Source organism: Buteo buteo, chromosome 12, assembly GCF_964188355.1.
Source record: "Buteo buteo chromosome 12, bButBut1.hap1.1, whole genome shotgun sequence".
Lineage (NCBI taxonomy): Eukaryota > Metazoa > Chordata > Aves > Accipitriformes > Accipitridae > Buteo > Buteo buteo.
Window position 1 is genome coordinate 11,073,637 of NC_134182.1, and position 11,409 is coordinate 11,085,045.

Below are 11,409 nucleotides of genomic sequence, written 5' to 3' on the forward strand. Positions count from 1 at the left end.
ATTTAGTACTTGTGGTGCTTGAAGCTGTGACAAGTTCCCTCTTAATTTTTATAGCTATCAGAAGGGACTGCCACCCAGCAGACAATACACGGGCTAAAACCTTTTACCACATACTCCATTGGTGTGGAGGCCTGCACCTGTTTCAACTGTTGCAGCAAAGGACCCATGGCCCAAATCACCACACAGCCAGCTCCACCCTCGGAGCAGCCCCCCCCCGAGATCCGCACAGTGACCTCCAGGAACGCCTCTTTCCAGTGGAGCGCCCCTCAGTCACCCAACGGCATCGTCACCAGGTAGGAACTGCCACTCAGCTGAACCCGCACACCTCAGCTAGGGGTGGTGGAAGAACAATCTGAGACGGAATCACAGGGCTGAGAGCACTGGACGGTTGTGGCAACTGTGCTCCTCCTTCCCCGTGTTGGTGGCGATATCCCCTGTGGCCTGAATACCATCTGGGAGGTGTTCACACACAACGATTGCTTTTCTCCTGAGCAGGATATTGGGGAGGATGAAGGTGGAGAGGATGAGCTGTTGTGACTGGAGGTAGTTGTCTGACAGTTGTGGTTGCACAGCCAAAAAGTTGTGAGCTCAACTGGCAGCAGAGAGGCAGCTGCATCTGTAGTTACTTAGGCAAGTCCTAATTTGCAGAAGTGAGCAGCAAGGTAACAGGCATCAACAGTTTCACTGTGAGCATGACTGACTTACAACCATGATTGCTCATAGGCATCTTACAGTTGGGGCCAAAATCTCCAAGAGAAAAACTGGGATCAGGTCCATTCTCTTCTCCTGTAGCCAGACAGACAGCAATTAGGATGAAATGTATGATTGGCTGTTATGTTATTAAGGCTCTTGATTAATGAAAATCTCAACTTTCTTTTCAGCTATGAGCTCCATGTGTATATGGCTTGTCCCCTGAACCTACAGCCAGCAGTGAAGGCTTGCAGTCCTGGCCCAACTGAGGTGAAGTATACAGGGAAAGGACAGAGTGCCAACGTGTCCAACCTGGAGCCTTACACGACTTACAACCTGCGAGTCGTGTCTTACAACTCTGTTGGCAGCAGCGCCTCAGAATGGATTGGTTTCACTACAGAAAAGGAGCGTGAGTATGAGAAATGGTTCCCTAATCAGCAATGCCCGCTTCTGATGCATGGGACTGCATAGCGCCAAATGACTTTTCCACCTCTGTGAAAGATGATGTCCCCAGAAACCTGCTCTTCTGTGTCCCTGGTCACTGTGCCTCTGATGCCCATTCATTGAAATTCTGCTCTGGGGCTTGACTACTCATTTCTTCAAAAATATTTCTTTGCTCATCATCTGATATCACATCCTCTATCTTGGGAGCCTGGAAATCTTTTATTTTACTGAAAATGAGCAGCGAAGCTGCAGAACATAAAATGTTCAATTATTACCAGAAGGGTGATGTGTAGTAATAAATACACGGCCATAAATAATCCCTGGGAAAAGTGGAGATCTTGGAAGAGACCTGGTGATTCTTTTCAGGAACAATCTTACTGTCCTAATTCATGCCACACTTCTGCCAGGGCTCATGAGAGTTCTCCTTGGATGTCATCTGAATGATTGGATCCTTGTTGACGCTGAAGTAAGAATTTGTTGCTGTCTATCTAACTACCACAGGCAGTACTTTAAGGCCATGTGGTGTCCTGCATGGAAATTAAACATGCAGGACCTGTGCCTACAGTCAGAATAGATTTTGCCATCAAAACTGAATTTGTAGTAGTCTAACATCAGCTTTTATTAAAAAGATCTATAGTGCTGTAGCCAGAGTCATTCCATAACAGATGAGATGGGCATTTCACCTCAGCCTGCCAGGTCAGGGCAAAGAGGATGTTCACTTTTTATCATATAGTCTCATGTCAGGATTTCAGAATCACCTTTCTAAAAATCCCTTTTGCATCACTTGGTAGTTCTGCCTAGTAATTACTAAAAATGTCTCTGCTACATCCTTAGCTGAAAATTTCAGGTGCAATAGCCCCAGATTTTCTTTATATCACCACTGAAAAAAAAGAAAAAGGTCCTTATCTCTAAAGCTGTGTTTTATTAAATTGCAAACTAAAAAGCTGGAACATGATAATGAACTTTTAAATGGAGAAAATTCATAAGGAACTGGTGAGACATACAGAACGAAAGGTTTTGAAAGCCATTTTTAAACCCCTGCCCGCTGGGTCCACAGCCCTCTTCTTTCAGTCTTGTTTTTCTTGCCTTGCTGATCTCTTCACACCAGGTCTCCTGAGTCACTCTGAATGTCTCCTTCCTCTTGCCTGGAAGACTTACTTTAGTGACAGTGGGCAATTAGCAGGAAAATGCAGCTAGACAAGCAGCTTTCTTATGAACAAACCAGCATATACTGGGCACCTGGCTTAATGGCAAAGCCACAAGAAAGGGCCACCTCAAACTTAAATGAAGTCTTTTGTCAGCAAGCTGTTGAGCCCAACTGATGAACTCCCTCCCTGAAGTGAGTTCTGGGTTTCTTTTCTCTCTGCCTGCCACCTGCTCTTGCTTTTCTGAAACCCCATGTTTTTATGTATGTGCATGTGTTAAAAGATGATCTTGGGCAATTTCTTGAAGCTTGCAAAAGAGTCCTCTCCTTAGCAGTTTGGTTCCCACAGCCCAGCATGCTGCAGCTGAACTTGCGTAATATCTCCTGTGTCTCCCCGTCCTCCACCTTAAGCTAGAATTTAATTTATGCAGTTTTAGTGTCTGTACCACATACACAAAGGCAAAGGCAGGAAGTTCTAGGTCTTAATTTTAAAGGTATGAGATATTTCTGCTTTCTCAGTGTAGAGGCTGGTGTGCTACAGCAGCTTTCTCTTTTCTCCTTGTATCTTCCCTACTCATACACATGTATATGAGAGAGAGAGGGAGTGCATGCGACAGAGAGCTTGTATCATGCAGAGTCTCCTTCTCTGCGCTGTATAACTCAGTCATGCTGTTGGCAAGAAACTAGCTTTTTTCCTTCTTTTGCAGCACCTCGGTACATGGCTCCATTCTCTGTTGTCAGCAATTTATCCACCATCCACATAGACTGGAGTCGCACTTTTGTACTGAACGGTCGCCTGAAGGAGTACGCGTTAACGGAGAGCGGGCAACGCATCTACAGTGGCTTTGACACTGAGCTGTATTTACCAAGGACATCTGACAAAAGTCAGTTTCAATTTCCTAGAGCTTTCTCTCTGTGAAAGGCTGTTGAGCTAAATTAATATTATTGTGTGCTAAATTTAAGAAAAACTCTCTATAGCCATCCCAAGCTAAGAGTACAGGAGTGTATTATTACAGACACACTGAAGTGCACCTAAGCAGATGCTTGAAACAAAAAATCCTTGGAGCTAAGCTTCCTCTTAAACACTGTACCTGACAGAGTGAGACTGCTCTGGCTCATTGTGAGGGTCGAGCTTTCCAAAATCCTGGAGCTGTGTTGCAATTCCCCCTTCAGGGCTACACACTGTGAAATGCATGGAAATCTTCAGCTTCAGAAAAGACTGGAGCCTGAATTTTCATTTGAATCAAATTAAGTCAGTAGCTCTTGGAATCCACCATGTTTTGAAATGCAGTTTCTCTTTAGAAATTTGCAATCTCTAAAACACAAGGAAACACAACGGGGGGGGGGGGGGGAGGAAAAAAAAAGAAAAAAAGAAGAAAAAAATCTGTTCTGTTTTTAAGGCATTGGGGGTTTTGTATGTCAAAGGATTTTGTAATTTATTTTTTAACTTCCTGATTACCACAATGATGCTAATACTTTTTTGTTTGTTTGTTTTACTCAAATATTCTAAACATGTTTGTATCAGCCATTCATGGAGGATCCCATTCATGAGGGATTTAGGGCAAAATGATAAATAAATTGAAAGTTGCCAGTTACATGTGATTGGAAGAGGGAGGACTGGGTGGTGAAAGAGGAACATAATTTGTAGCAACATCATAGTGGTGACTACCTATGATGATCTGCCATGGTTCATAGTTTAGAAGTTCAGTACCCATGTATAAGGGATTATGAGGCTCTGATCTGGGACTCCAATGCGTTATGTGCTATGCCTGCCTTGGCTTTTCTCAGACCTGGCTGTCTCTGCTGGTGGATCATGGTGAAAAAGCAGCACCTACAGAATTTTGATTTTTCCTGCTGACAGTATTTTCTAACCTTTTTTGCTCAGCCTTTTTGTTTCAAGTGACCTGCATCACCGATGAAGGGAGCGCTATGACACCGGTCATCAAGTACAGCGCTGGAGATGGAGTTGGTAAATATGTGAAGAAACTGCCTAGCACCTACTCATTTCATGGGTTTGTGGTAGAAATTTGATATGTAGTGCATGCCAGACAGGATGGCATCTCATTGCAGGATCAGGGGATTCCTTAGTGCCTTAGGGTATGAGGTATGTAGGTAATGTGCCTTTTTTTACCATGGAAGGATTTCTGTTCCTTTACATCACGATCAGCTTCAGATCCTCTCTCTAGACATGTAATATTTTTTTTTCTTTTATATTTACATAAATATATTGCTCCAAAATGTAGTGCTTTTTCCTGCTGAATAGAATCCACTTTCTTCCAGATTTTATTTCCAAATTCAGATCATCTTGAATTCTAATCTTGTCCTCCCACATTCCTCCTTAGTTTAACGATGAAAATACATATCCTCTCTCCTTCCTGCATCCCACCCACCGCAGCAAGGGGCATCTGCCTGCTCCCTTCATATGACCAACCAGCCAGTCTCTGCAGTTTCACCTGGGATGTGTTCCCCTAATCAGTTTATGAGAATGTCATATGAGATGTTGTCAGGACCTGGTTTGTAATGCCTGCTGTTTCCCTTCTGTCCACGAGGCCTTTGCCTGTTTTGTGGAAGCGAGGAAGTTTGGCGTGGTGACATCCCAGTCACTTGTTGTCCATTGAGTAGTAGATGCCTACCAGTAAAATTTTCAGGGTTTTTAACTCCTTAGTCTTCTGGCAAGCAAAGCTAAGCTCGAACCATTTCTAACTGACATATCGGTTTTAATTAATTTATTTATTTTTTTAATTGCATCTTGTTCAGCTGCTTTATATAGATGGGCCTTGTCTTTGCAATTACTCTTTACACTGCATTTCCCTTATATCCCTTTTCATGCTTCTGCAGAATTTCAGGCAAGGCTGCTGTAAAGGCATTATAAAATGTTCCCAGTTGCTCTACATCCATCACCTTCCACACTCTGCTCCTTTGTTCTTTTGATTGCTGCTTGTACCCAGAGTCTACTGCAAACTCGATCAGCACTGCAGGCAACTTGCAGAGGAGGCTTGCAGGTGAAGGCGATGAAAATTCTGTAGCCAAGAGTCTGGATATGCATGTAGGACTGCAAATAACCAGGAAATCCTGTCACTGAGATTTCTTATGCTTGTGTTGTATATGAGCAAAGCCAACCAAGTGGCTGTTTTTTTCTAACAGGTGGGGGAAGGAGGAATAAAATGTTTCATGTTGTTTGCTTTTGTATTAATTTATCACTCATTTCAGTTAAGTCTTCCTCCCTCTCTCTTTTTAACTGCACAGGCCTGACACTGTACAGTGCTGGAGAGAATGTCCTCTGTACCACTCTGAAATTACTGTAGTCATTTCCACTCTTCAAGGTTACTTGTAGAACCCTTTTTTTCTCGCATTCCACCTCCACCGCCTCCTTCCTCAAGAGCTGCTGATGCAGTGGTGATTTCCAGCCTAAGCAGCAATGCCAGAACTTTAAGCAGAGTCTCTTGAGGGTAGTAAGCTTTTTATTATAGCCCGCTAGCATATTGAACCATTATGCCACCTTGAACATAAGTGCAAATAAGCACATGACGACAAAATTACTTAAATTTCTTCCTAATTTATTAGCGAGGAAAGGGATAGCATATTGTTAAATGCTTTCTGAAATAACATTCCCTTTCTCCCCTAATCCCTCTTGATTTTTACAGGTCTGATCTTGACAACACCTGGAGAGAAGGACAAAGTGGAGTCCAAACGTGCAAAATTCTACAACGAGTTGTGGTTTGCAGTGTTGATGGTAGTTCTAGGTTTGATCCTCTTGGCTATTCTTCTCTCCTTAATTCTTCAAAGGAAAGTCCACAAGCAACCCTATGCACGAGACAGACCTCCTTTAGTTCCACTCCAGAAAAGAACGTCACCAATGAGTGTGTATTCATCAGGTGAAACCCATCCGGTACGTTTGGTAAAATGCAATGTTGTGTATTCATCATGTTATACCATTATCTGCCGCCCCCCAACCCCAACCACACAGTTTTTCTTCCTCCTTCCACCATTTTGTTGCACTCTTGGTTACCAAATGAAGGCTATTCAGCATAGGAAAAGGGCTGTCTGGTGCACCTGTGCGGGCACAGAGAGCCAGGCTACAGGTGCTTAGTCCAAAAAGAGCCCTACGGCACCTGGTCTGCAGGCCCTGAAATGCTTCTGATGCCTAAGACAAACTTTGGATCTGGAGTCACAGAAAATGCAAAGCCACTGATGTCACCTGATGTTAGCTGACATCTGCAATTGAGCTGAAAAGGCCTTGGCATGCTGTGAGAAGGTAGGTGATAAACTGTGCTTTTCAGAGGAACCTTCCCAACTATCTGTTGTGGATGGCTGACCAGGATCAGTCTGACAGTCTTTGTCAGGTATCCATTAAATGTGTTTGCAAAAAGCAGGACTTAGGGAGAGGCTCTATTTCTTTCTGGCAGCCACCCACCACCCATCTGGACTGCTCTAGGATGAGCTGCATGCCAGGAAGGTTTGGGGGAGAGTGAGTACAACCAGGGAAAAGCTAGGGACCTTCACAAAATGTGTGTGTGCATCTGTGCATGTACAGCCACAGTGGGACCACCAGAGAGGTGGGATGAAGACTGCTGGGGAGTGAAAAAGAGGAAGGCTTTGTATCATTTTTATTATGAAAATTTGTAATTCTGTAAAAAAAAGGATAAAGAACACGTTCTACCATGTAGCAGAGTAGTAGTGCTACTCTACCCTTTGAGGAAAAGCAAGATAGAAGGAATATGGCAATTGTTACGAGACAGAATGGGAGCAGCAGTGCCTTCCATTTCTGTGATTCGTCCCAGGCACAGGCCGTGAGATGATTCTTCTTGTCACTTCTCAGCTTCTTTTTCCTGTGAGTGCCATCAAGCAGGATAGTGACTCCTGCATCCTTCACGCATTCTGTTCCTTCTTGTCTCAGTGCCAAGAAGCTGCATCTGTGCCTCCACAAAGGAGCTCTTGGAAACAATGGGATTTCCAGTGTGCCCCTTCTCCTGGCAAAGGCTAAGAGCATAAGAAACTTCTTTTTTTGGTCTCACAGTTTTGATTCCTTTTCCTCTACAGTCTGTCATGTTCTGTTGTTCCTCTTGACCTTAAAATGTCTTTGCTGTTGGCATGCCTGCACAATTCCTTTCCATGTTCCTGCCCCTTCTTTTCTTTTTTTTTTCCTTTTTCTTTTTCCAGAAGGTCATGGACTTAATAGAAAGGAAGATTCTACAGTGCATCAGTTGAAGGACTTAATCTGAGAAGTTAGGATAGAGCTATTACGAAGTGGCAAAATTACTTGTGTTTTACAATTGTTAGTGAGGTGATGTGGCAAGCAAGCAATGTTGGCTGCCCACACGGTACTTGATGACCAGTTAAAAGTTAAATAGTGCCTCATCTTTGCCCATTCCCCTACTCCCCCACACCCTGATATATTGCTCCCCTTCACAGCGCTGCAGCTAATGCACACACCCTCCATAAGGAACGGACTGCACTTGCATTGCACCTTGCCCTGCCCTAATGCTTTTCCTCCCTCTCTTTAATCTCAGTTTGAGACCATTGCTGACACATCTGATTCATCAAGCAGTGTCACTCTCAAAAGTTACACAATGCACTTTGAGGTAGAGTCGTTAGTTTGCAGAGTTGTAAGATGTATGATGTGCCAGATGACCCAAAGAGCATGCATGAAGGCATCCTACATTGCATGTTTCTCCTGGTGGGTGAATGTCTTTTCCCTGATCATGCTAACCAAAAAAGGAAGGCTGCTCACATGCCCTTGCTGTGCAAGTCTGGGCTATCATTCTGGTAGTCAAAAGTCTTTGGACCTCTGCCTGTTGGCTACTTTTTTAAAAAAAAATTAGGGAGTGGGGGAAAAAAAAAAGTTATTTTTTTTTCCTTTTAAATGATACGATTGTCCTACAATGGGGAAAGGTCCTTTTTTTTCTTCTTGTCTTCTGTTTAGAACTGTGCATGATTTTTGAAGCATGGGTTTCGCTGTTCTTTTCCACTGCTGCTTTGGTTTTGTTTAGCTAAAGTGTTTGGGACTGTGCCCTTTATTTTTTATTTATTAGTTTGTGTCTTCCTCATAGGGGCTGGCAGATACGAGAATTCCAGGAGCTGGGTCTCCCATGAGCAACCATGGTGTCCGTATCGCATCTGGGGCAAGGAGACTGAGTCAGAGCCAGCTAAGTCACACATATTCCCCAGCCTCTCTTCATCGTAGTGTCAGCCAGCTGCTCGACCTCTATGACAAGAAGTCTTTTGTTGAAGAATCACCTTTGGATGCCATTATTCGCAACCATCGCACTACTGGTCGTGGCTTGGTAAGAACTCCTGTTCCTCTGTGATGCTGTTGTGCATCAGCTGCTAGTGATTTGTCTGTTCTGTTAGAATCATGAAAAGGTCTACATAAATATCAAAAGCTGCTGGAGATACAGCCAAAAGACCGGGAAGGACATGGTCAGAGATTAGATCCTCAAAATCCTTCCTGCCTACTGCTCTCTTCTGGAGCTGCAGGTGATCACACACCACTCTTACTGGATGTGAGGGGTCTGCATGCATCTGTCTATGGTTTCCATTGGACCAGTAACTCCATGGTCTATCAGGGATATGCACCCTGAAGAACTGAATTCCGTTCTATTTGGTCAACTCATAGGCTTTTCTCTCCATGCATTTCAGCAAAGGTACACATGTGAGGAGGGATGTCTTCGCATCCTTCACGCATTCAGGGCCAGAAGCAGGACCTTGTGTTCTAGTGACTCCTGTTCTGTGACTTTGGACTCAGTTGCTGATGAAACCTGCTCTCTGTCCTCTGCTCAGTCACGATGCGGAGATCATGTGAATGCTCAGATCTTCTGGCATTCGTGACAAATGACTTCAAACTCTGCCTGCATGGGACTAGGAGGAGGTGGGGGGACAGGCAGAGTATCTGTCTTCTTTTAATATAGGAGAGGACAGGATTGGCCCGTGTCAACATGGACCTGAACACACAGAGAGAAGTTATGATTCTCAAGTCAAGGACGGTGGCAACTTCCCTTCCTCTTTGTCACCAGGAAACAGGTTTTTTAACCTCCACCCCCTGGCTTCTACTCCTCCCTGAGCAAATGCATGGGAAGGGGTTTGAGGGCCAACAAGACATGTTTGCTCCCAGAAAAAGCTGACTAATAAAGATTCCTAAAAAGGGGAAAGATTGGAGTGAAGGGCCTGTGAGATAGTAACAAAGTTAGATGGAGTGTGCAGTTATCATTGAGTGGATCTTGTCCAAAATGCAAAGTGAACTGGAGAAGGATGGTCTAGCACATAAATCCAGGCAGCTTCCTTGGACTTTCACCTTCAGTACACCAGTCAGCTTGAAGGGCTGGAACTTATAGGTGTGCCATGGTACAGGGGTATTGCTACCATTGCTGCCATACCAAGGAAGCTGATAAAGCTTAAGTAAGAAGATTGTGATACGCAGCTCTAGGCAAAACCCCCACAGGTATAGGTTAACCTTCCAGCCTGCACTCTGCAGCTCCTGGACTTCTTGAGTCATCCCTAGGGTGACTCAGCCTTGAGTCATTTTCTCAGAGCTATCACATCCATATTAACTCCTTGGGGACTAAGAGCCCACCCAGGGTGTACCTCTATATGATCTCATTAGCCCAAAGAACAGCTTCCCAATGCTAAAAGAAGATACTCTTGCTCCATCTGCTTATCATCTTGTGCTAACACCATGATTTGGTTTTGCTTGCAAACCCCCCATACACATGCTGGCTGTTGGTAAATTAGAACTGGGAACTGGTTTACAGAATAGTCCAGTGAGTTTCAGAAGTGGTAGAGCAGAACAAAAATTTCCTCTCACTAGCAACCCTGACAGCATGAACTCTTCTGCTTTTCAAAATCAGCAGCTATATATACAAAGCCAGGCTCTTCTGTCCATCCTCTGCACATTGCTTTACATTTCCCTGACCCTAACTGTCACTGCTCCTGTGTGGCTCAGCTACTCTCTTGCAAACAAACCTCCTGCAATGCTTTTCACTCAGTTCTTCCCTTTATTACAGTCAGTAGCTTAGGACTGTCAGCAAGTATTGTTCACCCCTTTGCCCATCTTGCAAATTAATATACTGAATGGTTGAAGTGGCCCAGGACACGAATCTGCAGTAACACTGCTGGTGATCTCTTTATGCTATGGAAACAGTTTATTTCTCTCCTGCTTTCAACTTGTTCTCTGGCTTAATGCATTATTAGCATGAGTGCAGTTGGAAGAAGCTCAGACCCTCCCTTAGAAGCTTGAAGAACAAAATCTTATATAAATCACAGGTGACATGGTTGTTATACAACACAAAACTGTAAACGTATTTTTTCTTTTCATCTCTCCAAGTTCCCCATCACACTGTAACAAACACTATTTTATTTACCATTTGTCAGATATATATATAGTAATTGATTTTTTTTTTTTACTTATTGCTTACTATGGAAATCTAGTTGGTTTGGATTCAGGTGTTTGAATGCCTCAGGTTCTTACCTCGTGATGGGAGGAATGGGAAAACATGTAGAGAGGTATAAATGAACTTAGTTTATCTGACTATTTCAGAACCGGTTTTTAGGGGGTGGGAGGAAAGAGAAATGAAGGAATCACCTTTAGTCTGATACAGCTTTGGCTTACATGTTGTTTTTTTCCCCCCCCTCCTAACAGTATGTAGATGAAGAAGATCTTGTCAATGTCATCAAAGGCTTCAGCACAGTCACCAAGGAGCACACCACATTCACTGACACCCACCTCTGAAGAACACAACCACCTTCTCTAGAAAGTGGAAAGTGGGTAACTTGCCAAAAGCAGCCTGCATGGCCTTTGGGGGAGGGGATAGGGCTCCTGTTTCCCCACCCCATGCCCACTAAAGATAAAACTGTTTGTTGGGAGGGGATCTCTAACTGTATAGTAAAAACTGTGTGTTAGCACTGACACCTCAGAAAGGTAAGAAGAGAACAGTTTGAAAATCCCTAAGTAAGTCATACAGAAGACTGTCAAGGTAGAGGCTCTCATCTTTTGTCTTTCATCCAACTTCCACAGTTGAGGAGGGTTGTGGGGGCAGGAGGGTGGCAGCGTGTTTGGTAAGGAAAAGTCTTTTAGCTATCCAAAAAACATGTGGCTAAAAGGGGCCTTTGAGGCAGGATAACCATGTCTTTTCCTG

General features: G+C 43.9%; 1 protein-coding gene across 1 annotated transcript in view; it reads left to right on the forward strand.

Annotated features, from left to right (window-relative positions):
* Positions 1 to 11,036, forward strand: part of USH2A (usherin) — a 392,565-nt gene extending 381,529 nt beyond the window's left edge. Inside the window, exons 65-72 of the mRNA XM_075042640.1 lie at positions 55 to 293; positions 882 to 1,099; positions 2,986 to 3,162; positions 4,164 to 4,247; positions 5,923 to 6,167; positions 7,789 to 7,860; positions 8,329 to 8,562; positions 10,914 to 11,036. Of these exons, the coding sequence (XP_074898741.1) occupies positions 55 to 293; positions 882 to 1,099; positions 2,986 to 3,162; positions 4,164 to 4,247; positions 5,923 to 6,167; positions 7,789 to 7,860; positions 8,329 to 8,562; positions 10,914 to 11,003 (1,359 nt within the window). The 3' untranslated portion in view covers positions 11,004 to 11,036. The remainder of the gene's footprint in view (positions 1 to 54; positions 294 to 881; positions 1,100 to 2,985; positions 3,163 to 4,163; positions 4,248 to 5,922; positions 6,168 to 7,788; positions 7,861 to 8,328; positions 8,563 to 10,913) is intronic.
* Positions 11,037 to 11,409: the final 373 nt, after the last annotated feature.